The sequence below is a fragment of the Natator depressus genome, chromosome 24, assembly GCF_965152275.1.
Source record: "Natator depressus isolate rNatDep1 chromosome 24, rNatDep2.hap1, whole genome shotgun sequence".
NCBI lineage: Eukaryota > Metazoa > Chordata > Testudines > Cheloniidae > Natator > Natator depressus.
The window spans coordinates 6,642,656-6,669,199 of NC_134257.1; the positions used below are offsets into that span (position 1 = coordinate 6,642,656).

The window sequence follows — 26,544 nt, forward strand, 5'->3', positions numbered from 1 at the left end:
TCCCCAATTATTTAAATGCAATCGTTCCTAATGTACAACAATGTGAGTGAATGGAGAATCAGGTCTAAGGCTTCTTAAGGGCTTGATCCTTTGGGATGTTGAATACCTCTTCTGAGACTGCCTTCAGTGGGAGTTGAGGATGCTCAGCTCCTTGCAGAATTGGACCCTAAATTCTCATCCGTAGTTGCTTGTTGGCTAATATTACGTTGGAAATAAATTACTGATTGGAAAGGTTGACCTGATTATTTTGTCATTCCTGAAGAGTGATTTTAACAACTATCATTTTGGCCTGGCGCCTTGCCGTTTGAGACACCTTACATAAATAGATCCAAGGATTAGAACTTACCCTGTTTTTCAAGTAATGGCATTTTGAGAGTGGAACCTGAAATCAGAAACAGAGATGAGTTTAGGCTACAATCTACAGTTATTCCTTCCTTGTAGGGATGCTACAATTTTTAACCTTCATACCCTATCAGGTCCGTTTCTAAGAGCTAAGTAAAACAAAATCCATAGATCAGCTTTGGTGTGGGATGTACAAGCCCTCCTGGACCCTTGGATAAGCACTTGTGGGGGTAGTCCATAGCTTCACTTTCCAGGAGCTGAGCTAACTAGATGAGCTAGATAACCAGAACTCCCCATGAACTTGGGGGGTGGGGTGCTAAAGGGAGAACCCCAATTCCCCACCCTGGTCTTCATCCTGGAATTTGGGATGGAGGAGGCTGTAAGACAAGCTCACCCCATCCTTCTTTACCTCCCTGTAATTTGTGGGGTGGCAACAGGAGGATCTCACATGAATTCCTCCCATGTAATGGGTGGGGATGAAACATCCCCAATCTCCCCCTTAACCACACTCAGAGATTTGAGAGGGGCATAGCAAAACCTTCACAGCCCCCCCTCTTATTCATAACCAGGAATCTGGGGAGTGGCTTAAGCAAAACCCCACTGCACCCCAATAATTTGAGGGGCTATAATGAGACTCCCTCACAACCCCCACTTTAGTTATCTTCTATGGGGTTATAGTGAAACCCCCATAGCTGCCCCACACACCCCAGGAATTTCAGGGGCTCCCCACATCCCCCCATTCACCCCCATGAATTTGGGAGGCACCGACAGCTCCCCCATTCACCCAGGAATTTGGGGGTTATAGTGAAACCCCCATGCACCCGCAGAATTTGGGGGCTCCCCAGAGCTTCCCCTGGAATTTGGGGGCTCCCCATACACCCCCATGCACCCCAGGGACTTGGGGGCTTCCCAAAGCTCCCTCATTCACCCCAGGGATTTGGGGGGGCATAGTGAAAATCCCCGTATCCACCCCCCGCCCCGGGCCTGTCTCTCGCCGCCCTGCGCCCCGCACCCACCCGGCCCCGGCGGCGGAGCCTCGCTCTGCAACGGCCGCTCCGCGCTCGAGGCGCCGGTTCCAACGGCCCGGGCTGGAACTGGGCGGAGGGCGAGGCCGCTGGGGGGGAGGGGGCTGTAGCGCGGGGGGGGGCTTGGCACTGGGGAGCGGGGATTGGCACGGGGGGCAGGAGAAGCGGGGGGGGGGGCAGGAGCAGCCTATGGGGGGCTTGGCACTGGGGGGCAGGAGCAGCCTATGGGGGGGGGCTTGGCACTGGGGGGCTACAGGACCGGCAGGGGGATTGCACGGGGGGGGCAGGAGCAGCCTGGGGGGGGATTGGCACTGGGGAGGAGGGATTGGCACAGGGTGCAGGAGAAGCGGGGGGGCAGGAGCAGCCTATGAGGGGGCTTGGCACTGGAGGGCAGGAGCAGCCTATGGGGGGCTTGGCACTGGGGGGCTACAGGAGTGGCAGGGGGATTGCACGGGGGGGCAGGAGCAGCCTATGGGGGGGCTTGGCACTGGGGAAGGGGATTGGCACAGGGTGCAGGAGAAGTGGGGGGGCAGGAGCAGCCTATGGGGGCTTGGCACTGGGGGGCAGGAGCAGCAGGGAGGATTGGCACGGGGGGCAGTAGCAGCCTATGGGGGGCTTGGCACTGGGGGGCTACAGGAGCGGCAGGGGGATTGCGCGGGGGGAGCAGGAGCAGCCTATGGGGGGGCTTGGCAGTGGGGTGCGTGCTCAAGAGCAGCAGGGGGGATTGGCATGGGGGCAGGAGCAGTCAGAGGGCTTGGCCGTGGGGAGCAAGAGCAGCAGGGGGGATTGGCATGGGGGGCAGGAGCAGTCAGGGGGCTTGGCACTGGAGAGCAGGGGGGAATGCATAGGGGGCAGGAGGAGCAGGGGGGATTGGCATAGGGGGCAGGAGCAGTTGGGGGGCTTGGCACTGGGGGGGCTGCAGGAGCAGCAGGGAGGATTGGCAAGGGCGGGCAGGAGCAGCGTATGTGGGAGGTTTACTCTCCTTCCTCAGTGTGAGTCAACAGAAGTTCAAGGTTGTTGCTCAACCCTTATACAACCCCCTTTGGCCCAAGCACCTAGTCAATATTCGGGACTTTGGCAGGTTTTTTCTGTTAAGAGGCGAAATTAGGAGTCAGATATTTCTTTGGTGCTATCTTGTTTATTTACAAAGTACACAAAGTCTTGTTTCCCTAAACACAATAGAAACAAACAATAGCAATTTGCTCAGAAATGTAGGTCTGCCTTTCCATCGAGTACTGTGTCCAAAAGAACCTCTGTCTCTTGGCTTTATCCCAGGGCCACACTCATCACATCTTCTCTTGCCCAGTGTTTGCAATCTTTCCCCAGGAAACACATAGAGCTTAGCTTCTGTCATCCTAGCCATTCAGCCCATTGTCTTGGGCTGTGGCTTCCTACCATTTCCAGCTATCACTCTCCAAAGGGGCATTTAATTGCTCCTTCCATTTGGCCTGAAAGAAGGGTGGTTAGCCGACCCATCAGCTTTAATGAGGTCTGCAATTGTCCATAGATCAAAGAGCCACGCAGCAGTCAGCATAACACAACTCTTTTTTTCTCTCCAGGTATTAGGCATGCCGTTGTTTTCTCGCAGGTTGACCGTCAAAATTGTGCAGCTTCTCAGGGCTCAGGCTACAGCTTTTTAGGCCAAAAATAATAGAATTAAGGGTTGTGGGAGAATTGTCATTTGGGATTCTGTGCAACAGTTTGTCTTGTAGTTCAATGACTGCAACAGCCTCTGCGCTGTTTGTCTGGAAGCCTAAATAAAGTTTAGATGCTGATGATCTTCAGGGCCAAAAGGGGACAAAACCCCCTCTAAGCTACCATAATGATGCCAGGTGTCAAGTGGTGATAATATCAGTGAGGGTGATTTGCTGCATCTCAAGGAATCATGCAGCAAAATGCTTCATTGCAAGAGCGTGCTCTTTTAAACACTGTTCCCAAGTCAAGCCCCAGTGTAGTATCTCCCTTCCGCATGAGAAAGACTTGACAGCTCCACAGTGTAAAGTACATTGAAAACACACCCACGCTGCAGGAAATTGAATGCATTTATGCTGAGGCTGCTGGGAGTTGTAGTTGCAACCCCTTCCTATGAAAGAGGATGGGTTTGCTTGGCAGTACATTCCTCCTTCTTGTGAACTACAACTCCCAGTGCTGCAATAGGAGCAAACAAGGAAGGAAGCAAGCAGCTAGCTGCACAGGAGAAAGGAGGAGTTGGTTGCTCCGTGCCTAGCCTAGTATTACCCACTGCAGAAGGGGCAGGGAGGGGGAAAGCAATCGCTTGCAAAAATGAATGTAGTCTTTGCAGTGAAGCAATATGTGTCCAAGATGATTGAAGACAGCGGGCCTGGGATGAAGGTCCTCCTGATGGATAAAGAAACGGTGAGCTAGGCCACTGTGGCTTCTATATTTACAATGGCATCTCCTTTGTCTCTGTCATTTTGTCTTTCATGAGCTACTGGGGTAACATTGGCTTCTACCCTGACCACAGGTTGGAGTCTTCCTCTTGTGATGGTGTGGATCTACAGGAAGATAAAGATGTCTTTGCTACTCTAGTGCATGCCCTGCCAGGGAGTAGAGGGAGTTTATGGCTTCCTAGACCCTCCTCCTTTCCTCATCTTGGCTCTAATAATTTGCAAACTTGATGTCCCTTCCTAAGCAGTTAGCTCCTGGGGGAATACCCTGCCAGTACCGGGCTAGGGAGCAGGCTGTAAGCAGTTCTGCTCTGCTTCCTTAGTGGGACGAGGAGCAGGTTGGAGAATGGGGGTATCAAGGATTTGTGTGAGGTGGCTGCTCTCAAGCACCAATAAAGCTTCTGCCACACCCGCTCCATGAACACTGCTGAGGCCATGCTTTGCAATGTTAGCCCAGTGCACCGACGGCTGCTGCACACCTGCGTATTGACATAAAATTGCAATGAACTATCCAGGGAAACTGAGGTACAAGAGGTGAAATAATCTATCCAGGGTCACACAGCAAATCAGTGGCAGAGCCAGGGGGAACTGAACCCAGGAATCCTGACTCCCAGTCCTGTGCACTAACCAATAGTCAGCACTCCCTTGTCTCGGTATCTCATGAGCCTGCCCCAGCAAGCTGACATAACTTGGCTTCTCCTTCATTCTCCCTGCAGACCAGTATCGTGAGCATGGTGTATACACAGTCAGAAATCCTTCAGAAGGAAGTTTACCTCTTTGAGCGTATCGATTCTTTGAATAGAGAGACTATGAAACACTTGAAAGCAATCTGTTTTTTGCGACCGACAAAGGTAAGATACTTTTGTAAAAGCAGCTGCTGTTTGCATTGGTATTTGCTCTGCCCAGGTCCTACATACAAGCTGAGCAGATGATGCTGGTATCTAAGGCTCTGATCCTGGAAATACTTTCCCACGTGCTTAGCTTTATGCTTCTGAGCAGTCCTAATGAATTCATCAGGATGTCTAATGTGTATAAAATTAAGCACAAGGTTGTGTTTCACGATCAATGCCTTAGTTTGATAGCTGTACAGACTTTACCTTGTCCGCTCTCCTGGAGTGAGTAATTTTAAAAAAACAAAACAAAAAACCCCCACCCCTTTAACCCTCCCCTTCTCCCCCCAACCCCTACATTGGCCCCATTATACAGTGTGGGAGAGTTGATGTTCTACCTGGGCTGGTAAATTTCCTGGTAGTTTTTGCAAAGATGAAAATTCTTTCATTCATGAAATTAATTAGATAATGAAAGCCACCAACAATTCCCTGTAACTTCTTACCGAGCATACTCAGCCTTTTGCCTAAGTTGAAGGAACAAACCCTGCTCCAATTTGGATTTGGAGTAGTATTGCTAACTCAAAGTGTTCAAACATCAATCATGAGATTTTAAAAAATAATACATTTTAGGTCTTTTATTTTCCATCTGATTTTAGAACCTTTAAGATTCATGCTTTCAAGCTATTCTCTTCAACAACAAGGGGTTAGAAACTTACTCTTTCCTTCTTTTCTTTTAATTGACAAGTGAATTTTCATGTAGTCACATGACTCCAGGAGCTGGGGCTTTAAGAAAAATGCAGAATCATGAGAGGTGGCATCATGTGGGAGCAGTAGTACTGTGAAACACAGAATTCTGTGGGACACAACCCACCATGCAAAATGGCACATTTATTTAGTCTATAATACTCGCTATAATACGTGTCTGTAATGCTCACTGTAGTAGCTGGGGGTCAGTCTGCTGAACTTGCAGGATGGGTTCAATGATCCTGTAGGCCTTTCCCATGTCTAATTCCCAGAGGGAGAGAGACATCTCCTCATGGCTTAATATTTCTTTTTTATTAATGCTGCTTAGCACAAATGTAGGTCACAATACTGAAAAGAGCCCAGCTAGGCCCCAAATAAATGGCCCGATTTTCAGATGAGCTCAGCAGTCAGGTGCATATTGTGGGCTGAATTCTTGAAAATCTGTTCTTAACTGTGTCCCTGGAGGCTACTGACCATTCAGGAGAACCTGGCCCTGCTTTAAGTGCCTAAATGGGAGCTGAGCCCTCTTGAAAATTTGGTTTCAGTTGTGGTGCTGAGCATGTGGAAATCTGGCTGTGAGTTCCTTTGAAAGTCAGGTCGATAGACAAGCCTCAAAGGGCAGGTCCTGGAGGGTCTGTACCTCCTGAGGGAGGCCAGAGGATTGGAGCCACGAGCTCTGATGCATGGCCACTGTAGAGGACGTGGACCTAGCAGCCAAGTCAGCTGCATCCAGGGCTGCTTGTGGGGAGGTCCTTCCTGTAGATTTTCCCTCTCCTACGAGTGAGGAGAATTCCAGTCTGGCCTCTTGCTGGAGCGAGTCCTTAAACATTGAGAAGAGCTGGTTTTTCAAACTTTTTTGGTCTGAAAATGCCAATTAGTCAGAACCAAAACCTTTAGCAGTGAAGGGCCAGTTTTGATGAATTCTCCTACTCACAATTTTTTTGGAAAATAAGTTTAGAAATTGTTGAAACATTTAGTTTTGACTAGTTTCAATGAAAAATCCCAATTTGAAATGCCTCCATAAAAAAAATAATTAAGCTAATTATAGTTTGCAAGTCCACTTCAGTTGCCCCAAATTGAATTTTGTCACCCCTGGAATTTCAGTTTGGGAAGATTCTCAGAATTTTGGCTTTCGTCCTAATTTGGGAGGGGAAAAATTCTCAATATCTTGAAAATATTCAAAGGACAGGCAAACCGTTTTCCACCCGGCTCCGGTATTGAGTGCTCCCAGAATGGTGGTGCTGCAAAACCCCAGCCTCCAGTAATTTTAGCAAGAGCATAGTGATTTGCAGAATCAGATCCAGAGTGCTGCCAGCTTAGAAGCATTAATTAGTCTAATCACCTAATGCATAATTATTGGGACCTTTTCTGATTCTTCTCCATCTGGGTTTTCCTTTTATCAAGGAGAATGTGGAATACCTCATTCAGGAGCTGCGGAGGCCCAAGTACAGCATCTATTATATTTGTAAGTATGTCCTGGTTCACCAACTATTTCAGACATTCTAGGCAGACTCTGATATGATGCAAATATTTTCTTCTTCACCTGAAGCATTCTTAAAGTCCTTGTTTCTGTTCTTATTCAGCAGCCTTCTGATCCTCAGTCTCACCTCGGGAAGGCCTGATCTATATAGGGATTATACGGGGTTAGCGTATTTCCCCCGAAATTTACAGGAATAAGCTATACTAGTATAAGCACCAGTATAAGTGTGGCCACACTAGGGGGTTGTACCACTTTAACTATACTGTTAAAGCATTACATAGACACAAGCCCCTAGATGTTGTTTCCCCTTCTATGTGCCACTAGCCTTGAGTTTTTGCAATATGTCCCTGCTCTGCCCCCTCCAAGTAACCTCATGCCGAGCTGCTCCTCCTTCCAGGCTGTACTTCAAGCTCATCAAAGGCACTTAAAAATGCATTGTCCTTCAAAGTTCTTTCATCCAAGGATCTCAAAGCAATTGGGCAGTGGGTCGCTCTCCAGTGGGAGGACTGAGGCACAGAAAGGTGAATCAGCGTTCACACAAGAAGCAAGTGTCATGTTCAGAAACAGCATCTGGGGTTTGTGATTCCTAGTATCACGATCTTACAACCAGATCTCGCTCTTAGCTGCCCACATCAGCAATACTCATCAGCTGTGCAGAGCAGCCTCCTGCAAAATTATGAGAGATTCTTATCCTCTTCCTCAGCATTTTCTCTTCTCTGACTCGACCAACCCAGCTGCCCTAGGATTGAGGGAGTGGACTGACAATGTGAACGCTAACCCCACTTGGCACTACATTCCACAATACGCAATAACACTTCACACTTCGAGGGCTTTACATCTTCACAACACTCTACAGACATGAATTAAACCTCCCACTGGGGGTAAAGTAGGCCATTCCCATCCCTATATTACAGATGGGGAAACTGAGGTAGAAAGGCTGAGAGAGTGACATTATTTCGCTCTGGATCTGAGCCAGAGCCAAGGTTAGAATGTAGTGGAATGTACTGGTCCATGGGTGCCTAGAACAAGTAGACTGAACCTTTCACTGCCTGCTGGCCCAGCCTGGTGTTTCTCTAGTACTGTGTTCATGCTGTGTAATTCTGGAACTTCAGTGATCTAGTCGCACATAGTATGGGCTTTAAATTCAGTCCTGTAAAAAACAGGTTCCCAACCCTTTTTCTTTCTGCCTTGAGAATCATGGGAATGGGCTCAACCAGCCACTAGGTGTCATTGTTGATCTGTACGAACACAATGATGCCAGAGAAGAAACGCTTGTCTCGATTGGGGGGGGGGAGGCACAGTTAAAAGTGGTGGTGGCGGCTCCATACAGATTAGAAATAAATGAACACAGTGGTGCCTAGATGCCCCAGCTGAGATCAAGGCCATGTTGTGCTGCGTGCTATACAAACACATTGCAAGAGACGCCGTTATTGATATAAGAAAAGGAGGACTTGTGGCACCTTAGAGACTAACCAATTTATTTGAGCATAAGCTTTCGTGAGCTACAGCTCAATTCATCGGATGCATACTGTGGAAAGTACAGAAGACATTTTTATACACACAAACCATGAAAAAAATGGGTGATTATCACTACAAAAGGTTTTCTGTCCCCCCCCATCCCACTCTCCTGCTGGTAATAGCTTATGTAAAGTGATCACTCTCCTTACAATGTGTATGATAATCAAGGTGGGCCATTTCCAGCACAAATCCAGGGTTTAACAAGAACGTCGGGGGGGCGGGTAGGAAAAAACAAGGGGAAATAGGTTACCTTGCATAATGACTTAGCCACTCCCAGTCTCTATTCAAGCCTAAGTTAATTGTATCCAATTTGCAAATGAATTCCAATTCAGCAGTCTCTCGCTGGAGTCTGGATTTGAAGTTTTTCTGTTGTAATATCGCAACTTTCATGTCTGTAATCGCGTGACCAGAGAGATTGAAGTGTTCTCCGACTGGTTTATGAATGTTATAATTCTTGACATCTGATTTGTGTCCATTTATTCTTTTATGCAGAGACTGTCCAGTTTGACCAATGTACATGGCAGAGGGGCATTGCTGGCACATGATGGCGTATATCACATTGGTAGATGTGCAGGTGAACGAGCCTCTGATAGTGAGGCTGATGTTATTAGGCCCTGTGATGGTGTCCCCTGAATAGATATGTGGGCACAGTTGGCAACGGGCTTTGTTGCAAGGATAGGTTCCTGGGTTAGTGGTTCTGTTGTGTGGTATGTGGTTGCTGGTGAGTATTTGCTTCAGGTTGGGGGGCTGTCTGTAGGCAAGGACTGGCCTGTCTCCCAAGATTTGTGAGAGTGTTGGGTCATCCTTCAACATCCTAGGTTGTAGATCCTTGATAATGCATTGGAGGGGTTTTAGTTGGGGGCTGAAGGTGACGGCAAGTGGCGTTCTGTTATTTTCTTTGTTAGGCCTGTCCTGTAGTAGGTGACTTCTGGGAACTCTTCTGGCTCTATCAATCTGTTTCTTCACTTCCGCAGGTGGGTACTGTAGTTGTAAGAGTGCTTGATAGAGATCTTGTAGGTATTTGTCTCTGTCTGAGGGGTTGGAGCAAATGCGCTTGTATCGCAGAGCTTGGCTGTAGACGATGGATCGTGTGGTGTGGTCAGGGTGAAAGCTGGAGGCATGTAGGTAGGAATAGCGGTCAGTAGGTTTCCGGTATAGGGTGGTGTTTATGTGACCATCGTTTATTAGCACTGTAGTGTCCAGGAAGTGGATCTCTTGTGTGGACTGGACCAGGCTGAGGTTGATGGTGGGATGGAAATTGTTGAAATCATGGTGGAATTCCTCAAGGGCTTCTTTTCCATGGGTCCAGATGATGAAGATGTCATCAATATATCGCAAGTAGAGTAGGGGCGTTAGGGGACGAGAGCTGAGGAAGCGTTGTTCTAAGTCAGCCATAAAAATGTTGGCATACTGTGGGGCCATGCGGGTACCCATAGCAGTGCTGCTGATTTGAAGGTATACATTGTCCCCAAATGTAAAATAGTTATGGATAAGGACAAAGTCACAAAGTTCAGCCACCCGGTTAGCCGTGACATTATCGGGGATAGTGTTCTTGACGGCTTGTAGTCCATTTTTGTGTGGAATGTTGGTGTAGAGGGCTTCTACATCCATAGTGGCCAGGATGGTGTTATCAGGAAGATCACCGATGGATTGTAGTTTCCTCAGGAAGTCAGTGGTGTCTCGAAGGTAGCTGGGAGTGCTGGTAGCGTAGGGCCTGAGGAGGGAGTCTACATAGCCAGACAATCCTGCTGTCAGGGTGCCAATGCCTGAGATGATGGGGCGCCCAGGATTTCCAGGTTTATGGATCTTGGGTAGTAGATAGAATATCCCAGGTCGGGGTTCCAGGGGTGTGTCTGTGCGGATTTGATCTTGTGCTTTGTCAGGGAGTTTCTTGAGCAAATGCTGTAGTTTCTTTTGGTAACTCTCAGTGGGATCAGAGGGTAATGGCTTGTAGAAAGTGGTGTTGGAGAGCTGCCGAGCAGCCTCTTGTTCATATTCTGACCTATTCATGATGACAACAGCACCTCCTTTCTCAGCCTTTTTGATTATGATGTCAGAGTTGTTTCTGAGGCTGTGGATGGCATTGTGTTCTGCACGGCTGAGGTTGTGGGGCAAGTGATGCTGCTTTTCCACAGTTTCAGCCCGTGCACGTCGGCGGAAGCACTCTATGTAGAAGTTGAGTCTGAAACCTGTTGTTGATATATTGAGCATGTCATGGGCTTGGTGCTGCTGCTGTAGTTCCAAGTGCCCCATTGGGCACCCGTTAGATCGGGAGCAACATAAAGGGGAAACTTCCTGTGCCACCGTCCATGCTGGACCCGCTGTGTCTAAACGCAGGAAAGCTTCAGTCTCCAGGGCCATCAGCCCAGCTCCCTGAATCATCACGTGACGTTAATGGGGGGGAAATAGGGTTACAATAAATATCTAGACTGTATTAATAATCATAATGAATGCAGACTGAAATCCATCCCTGCTATGATTCGGCCTCTACCCTTTTCAACTGAAAGACTCTTGATTACTTTTTGTTCAGCAAGTCCTTTCGCGTATTACGCATTAACTTCCGACCCCAGCCGTTGCTGACCTGCTGTGTCTTGCGTGTCTCCTTTCAGATTTCAGTAACGTGATCAGTAAGAGTGATGTAAAGTCCCTGGCTGAGGCTGACGAGCAGGAAGTTGTGGCAGAAGTTCAGGTGCGTGTAATATTATCTAATATTTTACATGACTCTCTCCATCCCAAAGTACTTTTAGAGTTGATCAACAGGCTACGTATACTTGTCACTGCAGCCACCTCTGGGGAATAACCTCTGCAGCCATTGAACAGTATGCGCACAACAACACTATGCAGCAATTTAGGACTAGAAGAATGGATACACTGTCTAAAAATAATCTGCCCTGAGCTGCCAGAGCTCCTGCTTCCAAGCTCCTCTGCCAGAGCAGGGTTGGTACGTGTCTCCCATAGTGGTGACTGGCAGGCATACATGCAAAAGGTGGAGTAAAAGCCATATGTCAGGAACAGACTGGAAATGCCAGCAGAGATAGGAACTCTGAGAGTTGTGGGGGGAGGAGTGGGGATCGCTGGGAGTCATTGGGGCTGTGAATCACTTACGACTCTAAGGATGTGGCCCTATGTTCGTGTGTTTGGGCTGAATAGCTGGTGTTTGAAACATTTGCTTGCATAAGAGGCGTAAGTGTTGGTGTGACGTTAACTGTATTGACTTGTGTTTCTTGGCAGGAGTTCTATGGCGATTACATTGCCGTGAATCCACACGTGTTTTCCCTCAACCTCCTGGGCTGCTGCCAGGTATGGAAAAGGCTAACGCTCCTCTAGGGTCTCATTTTGGCTCATAGCTGGGATTGAAGGACACCAGAACATGGTCATAACTATCTGAACATCCTGGCCAGTTGCCCAGCTGGGAAGCTAGGCTGTTATAACTTGCAACCCTTACTATGGAGCTGATTGCTTTGTCAATAAATGAAAGGCCATGGATTGGAAGTGCTATGTAAATTGTCCTCCCACTTAGTGTTAAATGGACTCCCTGAAGGGCAGAGATGGGGTAGTTTGAGCCTGAATTGCTGCCCATGCTGCACCTGCTCAGTGGACTTCAAACCCCACAGCTGTCAAGCCAACACCTTAACCTCTCAAGTGTCATGGTGTTTGTCTTCCGTGCAGCCACCTGGACGGTTTAAATAAGAAACATTCCATAAGACAAAGACCAAGCAGTAAGAATGAGAGAAGATGCACACAGGGCTATTTAGAAACCTCCTAGATCATCTCCTAGAGGAGGCAAGGAACCTGAAAAAGAGAGGAGTCAATTAAGAAAATACTAAGGTCCTCATGCTTATTAAACCTCACACTTCAGGGTATAAGCCAGTAGAGATCAGGTTGATTCCTAATGTGGGTTTCTTGTGCCTTCCTCTAAATCAGCTGGTGCTGACCACTGTCCGAGACAGGACACTGGGCTAGATGGACCTTCGGTCTGATCCAGTCTGGCAATTCCTATGTGCCTCTGGCAGTCCTCACTCAGGAAGAACTCCCATTGAAATCGACAGAGGTCATACATGAATAAAGATAGCAGGGTTGAGGCCTGTGTGACACCATTGAAATAAAATACTTCAGAAGATCCAAATTAGTTAATCCTAAATACTTATTTTTTTTTATTTTGCTGTGTCCAGTAAATACTGAAGAGTGCTACTGCTCTGCCTTTGAAAGTAGGCTCTGGACACTAACTGAGGGGGACTGTGTGTGTATATGACTAGATAGTTTTGAAAAGCATCCACTAATTTGTGTTGTGTCACATTTTGGACACCCAATTTGAGACCCCTTCATCCTGAACTCAGAGGTATCAGCACCTTCGGCTTCCTTTGATTTCAGTTTGGATTGCTCAGGACTTCTGAAAATCTGGCCTCAGGTTGAGCACCCCAAAAACCGTGACACCCCAAATTAGCAGCTGCTTTGGCAAATGGTGACTATGTTCCCTCTTTCCTGGCACAGTTGCCAGGAATCACAAGCCAGTGGTCTCATTTTTTTGCTAGCAGCTGTGCTCATCTAAAGGATGATCCCCCTCCAGTTGAAGATACTGGTAAAACTCCCTCTGACTTCAATGACGGCAGATTCAAGGCCTCTTTTGATCTTACAGTATCGTTAAAAACTGCTCTTTCTTCCTCGGCACTGCGCTAGCTTTAAGCGTATGTTTCGTTCAGCATTTGGGGAAAATCTCACCGGTGTTTTTTCAGTAGTAAAGGAGCTTGTTTCAAGGGCCATCGCCAGTAGTTCAGAGCGAAAGCTAGGATTTGCTAGGAAAGGCAAATTTTGACATAACCAAACACAAATCAAAATGTCTTATGCATAAATTTTTGTTTTGTTTTTTAAATTTGAGAAGCCATTTTAAAAAAACAAAGTATAAATATCCCCCGTGATGTGAAGAAGCCAAATGCACCAGCTGTTGTGCTGGGGCTCAAGAATCTCCAAAGGGAAAATGTTCAGAGACTGAAAGTGAAATTGCTCAGCTTGAGTTTGTCTCTCCAGGGCCGAGTGGGATGAACAAAGTAGACGAAGGCCCTGATCCTGCAAACGCTTAACGCGTGAGCTTAACTTGGCTTCCGTGAAGAGTCCCGTTATTGGGACCTCATACTTGGCCTGAGCACAAGTCTTGTGGGATCAGGGCCTAGATTGTTAATACTCTCTGGGTTGTCATCATCTGTGCTGTACTTCTCAAAGCAGATGAAGAATCATAGAAATGTAAGGTTGGAAAGGACTTTGAGGTCATCTGGTCTCCTTCCCTTCTCCCCGCTCCTCTGAAGCTGAGGCAGGACCAATGTAACTAAAGAAAATACTTTATTCTGACAGTGCCCTTAACTTAACTGGCATTGTGGAGGCCAACAATTTGCCTTAGTCGAGGTGAATGCACAAACTTTCTCCTCTATTGCTGTTCCTTTTTCTTCTGTATTAGGCTTGGGGAGCCTCCATTTCTCTCTCAAGTTAACCAGAAGAAGGGTACAGGGCAGTACTGGAGTTTCTTTATGGGAGTATTCTTCATTTTCAGGGTCGCAGCTGGGATCTGGCCCAGTTGTCCAGAACAGCCCAAGGGCTGACTGCTTTGCTTCTGTCTCTGAAGAAGTGCCCCATGATTCGTTACCAGCTCTCCTCTGATCCTGCAAAGAGACTCGCCGAATGCGTCAAGGTATGGAATTGCCCTGCACTGATCCTGGCAATCTACTTGTGCTTCCTGTCACAAATCTGCAGCGTTTAAGAGGAGAAAAATATTCTTTTGGGAGCTGTTCTTCTTTGAGATTCCTGGCTGTGCCACTGATCTGCTGCATGACGTTGGGCAGGTCACTTCCCTTTTCGATGCCTCGGTTTCCCCATCTGTGGAACTGGCAGAATGCTTGTTCCCTAACTCTTAGGGGTGTTGTGGAGATTAACGAATAGATTCTTGTCAAGCTTTTTGACAACGCTGGCAAAATGCAAGGTATTCCGTTAGCAGTGCTTACTTATAACAGCACACTCTCTATTTGCTTCTCACTCCCTAGCACCCAGGCTGCAGGGAATTCTTCTGCAGTTAGGACTGACTGACTTATCTGGCTTTCTGCCCCTCCAGCAAGTGATTACTAAAGAATACGAGCTGTTTGATTTCCGGCGCACTGAAGTTCCTCCGTTACTGCTTATTCTGGACCGCTCCGACGATGCCATCACCCCACTTCTGAACCAGGTGACAGTAGCTCTTGCTCAGCTGGAAGGGATGAGAGAGGACAGGAAGGTGGGATGCTGACGTGCCCATGGCTCTCTGGCACTAGCTCAGGGTCCTGGGGTTTGGGTTCACTGCACTCAAGGGAAAGATTTCAAATAAAGCATGGTTCCCTCCTTAAAAAATTCTCACCATCTCTGGCCTAGTTTTCAGCATCACCGGATCCTGCTGGCTTCAGTGGCAGATCCAGGTGGCCTCCTGAAACTCCAGCCATTTGTGTATTGTAAAACATGCTTTAAATGCAGGGCCTAAACGTCTTAGCTGTGTCCCTCTTAACGGATTATTTGTAGCACCTGCTTGGCAGCACATCTATCAAATGACCTTGCATCAGCGTGTTCTCCCTGCTGCGTTATGGATGAGCGCTAGCGTGGATAGTATGGTGGGTGGTGGTTTTTTGAGCAGCACCGTGGCCGTGCTGCAGACTTCGGCATTGAACAGTCCGTTATTTGTCTCCTTTGATTTTTTCGGGATGTGTTCGGGCGCCAGTCGGCCTGATGGTTGGGTAATGGCTGTCTCTGCAGAAGTGCTTTTTCACAGGGCAGCCAGGGCATCTGTATTGATGGTGGAACACGCTGCTTGGAGCTGAAACACCTCCTCCGTTTTCATCCAGTACTTTTTCTCCTTCTGGCTGGGAGAATTTTCTCAGCTGACTGGATGGTTCAGTGGTTTGGGAAAGGAGCTTCTGTGCCCTGCATGGGCACTGATTTAAATCCAGCACAGGTCAGTGGGGGCAGTAAACCCTTAGCCTCTTCGGCCTGCGTGAAATGAGTTCATTGAGTCTCAGTCCAGTTCAATGGGCCAGTGCCCCAGCCACAAAAGCCACCATCACAGCTGGCAGTGAACTTCAGCAGAGAGGTCGAGGACTGAGCGGGCCATGGAGACTGACCTCCCCTTTTACCAGTAAGGCCCCATCTATGCTGCGGACACAACTGTGTCGGGAGACCTGGTTACAGCACGGCTACTCCTTGGCCCACTCCTGCTGTACCAGTTTGTAGTGTAGATGGGACTCTGTCACCTAAAGCCTGGGACATGCACTAGTTATGGAATGGGGGAGTAACCTGGTCCCCTGATGCAGTTGTGTTTAGCGTAGCTGTATTCTAAAGAAGGTCTCTCTAGACACATTCCTGTGCTTGTTCAGCACGTAGACAGTTTCCCGCCCCCCACTCCCACTAGATGCTAAATGTGCCTGTGGGGTGACTTCATCTGTTACTCAGATCAAAAGGTAGGGAAGAATTTCTCTACTGCCTTGGGCTCTTCTGGCTCGTTGACCAGAGTGATCTGGCAGCGTCAGAAGCCCATGCTTTAAAGTCCTGGCTTGTAGGGCTAAGGACTGCAGGCAGGATAGGTCCCAGGAGAACAGAGACTTCTTCAGCCCCAGTGCAGAGATTCAGATGAGAGTAAATAGGGTGGCAAACATGTCAACGCTTTGATCAGCTGGCAAACTTCCCTTCTGATAACATTAGGCTTCTCGGGCTAAATATATAACGCACTGATCTCCAAAACCACACATTCCTCCTCCTGCATAAGAAGCAGAGGAGCAAGCAGGAAACAGTACAGCCTGTAACAGCAGCGTCTCTGCAGCCAAAAATACACTCCCGTTCACGGGCAGAGAACGGGGAGATGACGGCAGCAAGTAAATGGGTTCTAACAGGAATATTAATCCCCACTGCTCCAGTATCACGTCTTCGTGTCGTTACTTTTCAGTACATTGGTTGCTTTTGAATACAAATACAACAAGCTGTCCGGAGCCGTGACTGTGTTCCTGGCTGTCAGTACAGTGGGGCCCTGATCCTGGATTGGGGTCCCAAGGTGCTAACTTATTAGCAATAATAAATGTGATATCTGTTACAAGATGCTGGCCATCGGCCTGAGCAGTTTCCATTTTACAAGGTGTAAGGAATCGGGAATATTGTCAGTTTTGTTTTAAAAAACACTGGTCTTGATTTTCATTTACACTAAGGTCTCTGGCAGTGCAGGGGTGCTTTAAAGTAGGTGCAACCGTAATTCACTTTAAGGATCCCCTTTGGGTCCGACTACTTGCGCATGGCCGCTCATGTAGACGTTCCGTGCTAGCTCTACTCTTGCTAGCTCGCTAAAAATAGCAGTGAGAGTGCCGTGGGACAGGCCTCAGCGTGGGCTGCAGCAGCCGGCCTCCCACACCGCAGCGTCCTCACTGAAATTTTTAGCAAGCTGGCTAGAGCACAGCTAGAAGAGGTACAGAAGTGAACAGTCCCGCTCCCAGCTGCCATGTAGGTGTGCCCTTATATGCCAGAGTGGTGTAAAGGGACCTTACTGTAAATACGAATTAGGCCCATTATATTTCAGTCTTGATTTACATTGGTTGTGATTTAAGTTAAACGTTTGTCTCTTCTTTCTTCCCCCCCACCACCTCCACCCTTCTTAGTGGACGTACCAGGCCATGGTCCATGAGCTGCTGGGGATTAACAACAACCGAATTGACCTCTCTCGAGTACCTGGCATCAGCAAGGATCTCAGGGAGGTGGTTCTGTCTGCTGAGAACGACGAGTTTTACGCCAATGTAGGTAGCTGGGTGCTGTGATGGAGCGGGAGAGCTCTCAGGCAGTCTAAACTGGGGGCTGGGTTCTATTCCTGATTTTGCCACTGAGTCGCTATGTGACCTTGGGCAGGATCTGTCTCCGCTCTGTGCCTCAGTTTCCCCCCAACAGTGTCCCAGGCGGGCTTTAGTGCCCATTCATACTGCCTAAATGAAACCATTTTGTATCCCACAGCTCGTTCGCTCACCCTCAGAGCGCAGCATGGGAGTATGCAATAGACCCTCCTAAAGCTTTGGGAGCTGGGGGCGGTGATTTCCAAAGGGACCAACTCTCCTGGGAGCCGCCTTCGCTCCCATCCCCCTGTGTTTGTTGTCCACAGAACATGTACCTGAACTTTGCAGAGATTGGGAGCAATATCAAGAACCTAATGGAGGATTTCCAGCGGAGGAAACCGAAGGAGCAGCAGAAGCTGGAGTCCATAGCTGACATGAAGGTAAAGAGGACGTACGCGATTGACCAGGCATCTTAGAAACAATCCACTGCAGGACATTGCAAATCGCCAGCATTTACTACATCCCTGCTTCATGCCCTGATCCTGGTGACTCAGTCTCCTGTGGCATGTAGGCTCCTTGGGAGTGGAAGCCGTCTTTTTGGGCTGTGTTTGTACAGCCCTCGCACAGTGGGGTCCTGGTCAAGGACTAGGGCAACACAAATAACTACCACACCTGCACCCTCCTCCCTGTCTTAATAAAATCCTCTTCAGCACAGCCGCTCACCTCTACTGCGCCATGCAACGGGGGCCGTGGTTCAAGAATTGAAGTAGCAGCCACACCTGGGTGGATTTCCACTAGGAAACCCTCTGCTCCCTGTAAAGATTCCTTCAAGCTGCAGAGCTCCCCCTGCAGGGGACACCATGCAGAGGTTCTCTGGGGAGACCGGGAGTACCTGCCCTGCAGCACTGATCTCACTCAGGCCGGTGTACATCAGGAGTAACTCCACTGAAGCCAGTGGAAATGCACTGACGAAAACCCGGTGCAAGTCCTGGTTACTATATTCTGCTTGCCATTTTCAAGAGGTTTGAGTTTCAGTTTCCCCATTGCAGGCATTTGTGGAGAACTACCCGCAGTTCAAGAAGATGTCGGGCACGGTATCGAAGCACGTGACTGTGGTGGGGGAGCTCTCCCGGCTGGCCAGTGAGCGGAACCTGCTGGAGGTGTCGGAGGTCGAGCAGGAACTGGCCTGCCAGAATGACCACTCCAGTGCTCACCAGGTAACCCAAAGCCCAGAAGCCAAACTTCCTTTATCTGTTTCCAGCCGGGTTGATCCTGCAGCCCTTCTGCTTGTGGAACTAGTGCTAACGTCAGTGGGAGTTAGGCACATGGAGCCTACGGGGCCGGGACCTCGGATGGTAGAACTAGCTTCTCCACAGTCATCCATGTAATTCAGACAGGAATGAATCCTGAGTAATGATAACTAACACACATGGTTGTCACAGTTTGCAAGCCACAATCGGCTGAACATGCTCTGTTGCTATATTTGGGGAGCGTCTGAATAATGCCTGAAGAGTAGGACCCTGGAATACAACTGTCCTTAGCCTGTGCGTTCATCATATGCAGCCCCCATCTCATGGCAAGCTGCCAGTGCAGCCAGCAGTTGGATGAAATTTGAGCATCCCTCTATGGTGGGACCTTTGGTGCTTACAGAAGCTCATAGGGGTGCTTTGCTGGGGGACTTGGGTTGATTTTGCTAGAGCTCCAACCATTTCTATTGCCCTCTGTGGCAGCTATGCCCAAGCGTCCTTATTGGGCGTGTATATTTTTGGAGTGGGAGTCCCACATCAGATTTACTAGACTAGAGGCAAGGATGTTATTTCTCAATCCCTGAGGGTAGCTTCTGAGCTCCTTTTGAGCCAAGTGCTAAGTCTGACTTAGCTCTTGTGTGAGCTAGGGCATGTATAATTTGCTGTGTTCACATAAAGCAGGTGGTGAGAGAACTGTCAGTTGCCTTGACTTAAAATTAGTCATCTGATGAATGCCCCATGGATACAGTTGATTAAAAAGGGATGCTGTCAGTAGCAGTCCTTCCCTAGGTTACTAATACTCCAGAGATGAGGATGATTAGAATAGAAACGATTCTGACCATCTACTTGTCCTCATTTGGGCTGTTTGCTTGCATTTGGCACTTCACTCGCCTTCACATGTGAAACCAGTGCTACAGAAGCAATCTTGTAGGTGTGCATGGTACTTTGACATAACTAGACTGGTTGGTTTCATGTTGTGGTTTGCAGGCCGGGATCATGCAATGAGCTCTGTGTGAGTGAACGCCTGCGCACACACACGCTTTGCAGGTGACTAGATTAGTCAGTTTCACAGCAGGATTTGCAGGCCTCCATGACACAATGAACTCCAGGTTGGGTGGAACCCTCTGTCCATGAAAAGCCCCAGTGGTGTCCATGAGGCTACACGTGGCCTATGGGGTCCAGCTACAGAATTGGGACCTTAGTCAGTTGCTTTGATTCTCCTGCACTAGCACCATGCTTCTGTGTTTGGGTTTCCAAAGCCACAAGGAAATGACTTAAGACCGAAAAAAAATCAAGCGTCTTTTCATTAACAAATTGGAGAATTGGTCTGAAATTCAGTAAAGACAAGTGCAAAATACTAGACTTAGGGGGAAAAGAAAATCAAACACTTCCAACTAGCCAGTTATTCCCCATTTGTAGCTGAGCATCACTGAAAAGGACCTGGGGATTATAGTGCATCACAAATTGAATATAAGTCCAAAATATGACGCTGTTGTGGAAAAGGCTAATATTCCGGGGTGTGTTAGTGGGAGTGTTGTATGTAAGCTGCGGGAGGTCATTGTCCCACTTTGCTTGGCACTGGCGAAGTCTCAGCTGGAGTCCTGTGTCCAGTTCTGGGTGCCACACTGTAAAAGGGATGTGGACAAACTGGAGAGAGTCCAGAGGAGAGCAGCAGAAATGGTAAAAGGTTTAGAAAAGTTGATCTCTGAAGAAGGATTAAAAAAAACTAGACATGTTTAGTCTTGAGAAGAGAAGACTGAGGGAGACCTGATAACAGTCCTTACCCTATTCGAAGATTTATCAAGAAGACGGTGATCAATTATTCCCTATGTCCACTGAAGAGAGGACAAGAAGTAGTGGGCTTAATCTGCAGCAAGGGAGAGTTCGGTTAGGAATTGAGATTATATGAGGAAAAATCTCCAAGGCTAGTTCAGCCCAGGAACAGGCTTCCAAGGGAGGTCGTGGAATCCCCATCACTGCAGGTTTTAACGAACAGGTTCGACCAACCCCTGTCAGGGCTGGTCTCGGTTTACTCGGTCCTGCCTCAGCACATGGGGCTGGACTAGATGACCTCTTGAGGTTCCTTCCAGCCGTACGTTACTATGATTAACATTAACACGCACACAAATCCCAAGCACTTGTATTCCTGTTAGATGTTGTGAAATCCCAATTCCTTTTATTTGTATCTGAAACCAACCTAAATGGAGCAAAACTATATTGCGAGTGTCTCTGCCGCTCTTCCTTGTACACACAGTACTGGTAACATAGCATTAACAAACGTCATCACTTATGGCTGTTGCTGAAAGAACGAAACGGCCTTAGAGCTTTGAAACTGAAAAGAATCAACAATCTAAAACATGAAATCCAACTGTGATCAGACTGTGTTTGGGAGAAGCCCTTGTCTCTGAGCCCTGCCCTTATTTTGGGTTTGATTTTTTTTTTTTAAACCGTATAGAGCTGCTTAAATAAAGGATTTCTTTGGCAAAAGGCTCAGAAAACCTTGAAAAGGGACTTCTGTTTGACAGCTGAGTGTGGAGACTGATGCTCTGACCCCTTGATGGCTCATATAATTCCATGACCTGCCCCAGAATCTGACAGTACGTCAATAATGATGCATTGAGGCTGTTGACTAAACAATGCTGCTGGGGTTTTTTTTCCCGAGGGTGACTGTGTTATGACACACAAAGAATGCAGCCACAGACTCCATATTTATCATTTTTAAAATGCTGCTGATCTATGTACTGAAAATGACTTTCAAAAAGAGATTCCACTAAAATGAAAGCTATATAGTGTAATAAATGCTGTCACACAGTAGGAAAGTATTGCGTTAACGATCAGCATTTGCAAAGAATTTGAAATGCATGTCTTTCTAATCTGTGTTGCTCAGTGCTCCAAGAGGGTGGCTATGGGATATTAGTTGTCCAAATAGTCTAATCTGTAGGCCAGACCCTCAGATGTGCACCTACAGAGCCCAATATAGCCATGTTGGCTGGTGTAAACCAGCATCATAAGGTTGAAGTCAATGCAGCTATGCAGATTTATGCCAGCTGTGAACCTGGTCGATTTGTGTTCATTTGCTATGTTCTGATAAGGATGTACTAATGTGGAGTCTTAGCCATAAAAGGGACTTGCTAAAACACTCCCTTGGAGTCCCTGGCTTATGCTGTCTCATGGAGCAAATGTGATCTAGAAACTGTTTATAAATCAGTGTTTGAATTCTCATTGCCAGCACCACGTGCACCTGCTGACATCTTTCTGCCTCTCCCATCAGCAGTAACAGAGATTCTGGCAAGTGCCTAGCACGTAGTGCTAGCAAAAAATACAAAATAAATCCTGTTAGCTGGTGATGCACTCAGTGACGGAAGAGGCAGAAGAGACTCCATCTTCCACTCTTGTAGCTGTATCAGTCCCTGCAGGGGAAATGGGAGTAAGAACTTGTTAGGTAGCAATGATGGGGCTGTAAAACAGATGCTAAGAGCCCAATTCTCGCCTCTGTCTTGTCTACACACTGTTTTTGTATCAGCATAACTACTTCGGTTAGAAGTGTGTGTATAGTTGTTCCCCCCCCACTCCCCGGCAGGTCTCATCTAGACACAATAAATCGATCCCCGAATGCTCTCCCTGTTGACTCTGGAACTCCAGCTCACAAGAGGCGGAAGCGGAGTTGACAGGGGAGCGGCAGCGGTTGACTTGCCGCCATCCTCACGGCCAGGTAAATCGACCTAAGATACGCCGACTAAGTTGCATATCTTAGGTCGACACCCCCCACCACCTCCCCAGTGTAGACCAGGGCCAAGATAGTTAAGGGCTGTGCCAGTATACTGTGGATGTAGGTACACAGGTATAAGAACATAATAACGACCATACTGGATCAGACCAAAGGTCCATCTAGCCCAGTATCCTGTCTGCCGACAGTGCCAGGTGCCCCAGAGGGAGCGAACAGAACAGGGAACCATCAAGTTATCTATCTCCTGTCGCCCATTCCCAGCTTCTGGCAAACAGAGGCTAGGGACACCATCCCTGCCCATCCTGGCTAATAGCCATTGATGGACCTGTCCTCCATGAATGTATTTAGTTCTTTTTTGAACCCTGTTAGTGACTTGGCCTTCACAACATCCTCTGGCAAAGAGCTCCACAGTAAAAGTGCCTTATAGCAGGATAACTGGTTTCCATTCCATTCCCATGTAAGCTGTACTGGTATACGCACATTTATATTGGTCTAACTGGGGCCCCGCTAGGGGAATATACTGTTTTAACTGTACCAGTATAGTTAAAATGATGTTTTGTGTGTAGACAAGGACTTGCACTAAAATCCATTTATACCTCCATGGCAGAAATTATGGGGAAATTATGGCTGCTGGCAAGAAGAAATGTAAGCCTTTGAGATGTGGTATCTTGTGCTTATCTTCTGGTCTCAGAACAAGACGAAAGCTTGTTAGAAGCATTATTGGAGAGAAGCTGATTCTGCTGTTTGGAAATTAACAGACGCAAGCTAGTGTATTTTGGTCACATCAGGCCCAGAGATGGAAATAACCTTAAAGTTAGCATGGAAGGAATGGTGGTGGACCACCATAGTATGGGATGACCAGTGAGGAGGTGGATAGATGGTGTGTGGGCAGATCACACGGGGAGTGTTTGAAGCCAGCAACAGGTTGAGAAAGCTTCTGAATATTGTGCTATTATGTCACCAATATTCCAACATGAATAAATGGGTTTTACTTACTTAGTATGAAGAGGATTGAAGGTGAGTGCAAAGGCTGAGGTGCACCTACCGTAAGAACCCTCGATGCAGTCAGAGGGGTGTAAATGGCCTTTATTGTAACTGAGAACTTAGGGCCTGAGTGCACACAAATGTGGAGTAAGAACGTGCCATGTTTTCTGACAGCAGATACACTCTTTGGAAGATCTGCTGTGACTTTTTTTTGAAGTGCTCTTTAATCAAGGATGCTTCAGTGTTTGGGTGTCCGTCTTCAGACAGATGGGGCCATTTGTATCCCAGGGCTGAACAGTTCCAATGGGAGCCAACAGGAGCTGCAGGCTTTTGGCACCTTTGAAAATCTATGCCTAGGTGGCACTTGGAATCAAGGCCCACTCGTGAAAATAGAGGTCTCCCCTCTTACTGTTCTACCATTAATGGAATCCCCCCTTGGCCCTAATCCTGGAAGGACCGAGATGCACCTTTACGAGCAACGGGGCAGCTACATTATGAACTGCACACTTGAGAAACCTTTCGGAGTATTGCTCCAACTTCCACTGCACAAACTTTCCTGGAGTGTGCTGCGGCCACTTGGCTAAAGGAGACTATGGTACAGCCAGTACCTGACTGGACCTTTGCGAAGCCGCTAGAAAATACATGCAAACCACACAGTTGGCTTTTTTTTTTTTTTTTTAACATGGAAATGCCTGTGATCAGTATATCTTTAGCTGCGTTGCCCCAGGCAGTTCTCTGTCACAGTCTCCTACTGGTAGCATAGGGGAAAGGCCACAGAAACAATGAAGAATAACCCACTGCACCAAAGAAAGAAGGGATTGTTCTCTCTCTGATGTCATTTCAGCAGTGGATAATTTCACTTGTGCCCTAGGCCCCTGGAGTACAGTACGTTTCAGTTATTCCTTTCCTGGTCTCTTAGTTAGTGCGACATTGTACATGAGTCTTAGAGACGACTGCCTGGAAGGTTTTGAATCCCATCTTCTCCTGTGTGGACAATTGCTTTTCTGTTTCATCTGCTGCCCACTTTCTTATATGGACGTTGTCACTATGCACTCAGCCAGGGATCCAAAATCTGCAAGCAAACATCCCTGCAGGATCCACACTGTGTGGGTGAAAGCCCATGGAAATGAACAGCAGTTTTGCTATTGACTTCAGTGGGGCCAGGATTTCACCCTACGTTTTCGTGGTTGTCACCTAATCCAGTTACAGCAATTTGTGTCCATAGACGGGAACCTGTTCGCAATTCGACTCAACCAAATTTGTGCGTCTGCTTTGCCTGACACTGTCTGCGCTAGCGGATTCTGGGGGATATCCCATAGTGCCTTAGCAAGGGCTAGAACGCTCGGAGGTCTGGCCTTGCCCTTTAGGAGATCACATTCTCTAGTTCATCACAAAGACGGAGCCGCCTTCGTTTCTGTGCCTTTGAGCCAACACAGGCTGGCTTTTCTTTTGAACCTCTGGCAGATTTATACTGTCCAGAGGATCCTACAGCAGTTATCAGCCCCTGACAGGAGGCCTGCAGGCTCATTCAGTCCTTGACGCCTCTTCTCTGGCATCCGGAACAAAGGAGAGAGTTAAAAGGTTAATTCTTCCCCATGCTCCCTTACACATCTGCCAACTTGGCTGCGCTGTTTGCGCCGTTATCTCAACTGTACAACTTCACAGAGTCCGTGCACACTGACGAGGGGATGTATGCTGGGGTGGGGGAGAGAAGTAATGGCGCTGTTTCTTGTAACAGGAGGGAATAACATTGGGCTGGTAGATCCTGGTCAAAGGCCAGTTTACACAGAATATAATTGCCCATCTCCAACCCCTAGGTAGCTAATGCAGTGGTCCCCCCCCCCCCTTTTACCCATGATGGAATCTGTCTGTGCCCCCCTGGGAGCCACGGTCAGGGCCAGGGTTAGGAGCCAGGACCACGGCTGGGAGTGGGGCCTGAGCCTGGAGCTGTGGCTGGGGGCAGAGCAGGGCTGAGTGGCACGTCCCACCCTCCCATGGGGGCTGCCCCAGGCCCTGCTGCGCCCCCTGAATGTTCTTCTGCTGCCCCACAGTTTGGGGACTAGTGGGATACAGCAGGGGTAGTGAAACTCTTTCTGTATAACCTGGGTCACATCTTAAGCCTGGCCCGTGTTGTTTACGGAGTTAGGACAGGGCAAGGCATCTTACATCGACCTAACGATGGAAGGGTCTGCACTTCAATTTCACTCCTGCCGCCGTGACTGCCCAGCGACGGTGACTTAGTAATCCCACCTCCACAAGCGGCGGCGAGTCACGGTCAACGTACTTAGGACAGAGCAGTGTCAGTGCCCATGGCGCGTTGCTTACGCTGACTGTTACCAGCTCTCAGGAGCCGTCCCACGATGCCCCACGCCGACGGTACAATCGATACTAGCGCTCCTGGTGAGGACTCGCCGGGAGCAAAGCGTACACACGCACCGGCAACGTCATTACTGCCATGGCTGTCTGCCGACGTAAGTTAGGTTGACTTAATTTTGTAGTGTCGACAAGCCCTTAGGCAGACTCCCTAGTGGACACCTCCCCTCCTGTTTGCAATGACATCCTGTCCCTGTAGCAGCTAAAGCGATGGATTGCATGAGAATGTAATGTTGGAAACGTGATGGCAATAAATTTTTGTTGCCTCTGGTGCAAAAACTCTTTTTCCTTTTGTGCTTCATTTCATCCCTGTCTTCTCTTCCCGTTGCGTACTTCTGATGCCCTCTCACTTTCTCCTCCTCTCCCCGCTGCATGCTTCCTCCTGCCCAAAGATTGCCTGAGACTTTGCCTTCTACACACGCGGCTCTTTTGTCCCTACGCGGCAGGTTTGAGATGTGATTTACACAATTTCTCTAGAAATGCCGGTCGAATGCGCAGGGCCAAAAAACCCCAGCCTTTGAACGCTGTGTTTGGGGGGGCCCCTTTCTATCGTTGCAGAACGTGCGGCGGCTCCTGCAGAACCCCAGGGTGACCGAGTTGGATGCCACGCGGCTGGTGATGCTCTACGCCCTGCACTATGAGCGACACAGCAGCAACAGCCTGCCCGGGCTGATGATGGACCTCAAGAACAAAGGGGTTTCTGAGAAGTATCGGAAGGTAGGTGCAGCTCTTGTCCCAGTTCTGGAAGGGTGGGTTAAGTGGGCAGCGGATAGGAAAACACAAGGGGGCATATCCTCAGCTAGTATCAATGGTCCTAGCTTCACTGAAATCAATAGAGCTGTCCCCGGGTGGGAGCTAATATCTGAATTATTATGGGATGTTGTCTGTGTAGCTCTCCTCCATCCTTTGTTACTTGTGAGCTTTCCTGGGGCAGGCACCGTATCTGCCTCTCACATTGTACAGCACTGAGCCCAACGGGGCCCTGATCTTGACTGGGGCCTCTGGGCATTACTATAAAATATACAGTTAATGATTTGGGAGAACACATCAGCT

At 48.2% G+C, this 26,544-nt stretch overlaps 1 protein-coding gene across 2 annotated transcripts in view; it reads left to right on the forward strand.

The window, feature by feature from the left end:
• The first annotated feature begins 3,516 nt into the window (after positions 1-3,516).
• The window catches only part of VPS45 (vacuolar protein sorting 45 homolog), a 54,001-nt gene continuing 30,973 nt past the window's right edge, over positions 3,517-26,544 (forward strand). For both annotated transcript variants that reach the window (XM_074939109.1, XM_074939110.1), the window contains exons 1-11: positions 3,517-3,743; positions 4,492-4,626; positions 6,754-6,814; positions 10,957-11,036; positions 11,579-11,647; positions 13,890-14,027; positions 14,445-14,555; positions 16,996-17,130; positions 17,487-17,600; positions 18,210-18,377; positions 26,050-26,208. In XM_074939109.1, coding sequence (XP_074795210.1) covers positions 3,651-3,743; positions 4,492-4,626; positions 6,754-6,814; positions 10,957-11,036; positions 11,579-11,647; positions 13,890-14,027; positions 14,445-14,555; positions 16,996-17,130; positions 17,487-17,600; positions 18,210-18,377; positions 26,050-26,208 — 1,263 coding nt within the window. In that variant the 5' untranslated portion in view covers positions 3,517-3,650. The remainder of the gene's footprint in view (positions 3,744-4,491; positions 4,627-6,753; positions 6,815-10,956; positions 11,037-11,578; positions 11,648-13,889; positions 14,028-14,444; positions 14,556-16,995; positions 17,131-17,486; positions 17,601-18,209; positions 18,378-26,049; positions 26,209-26,544) is intronic.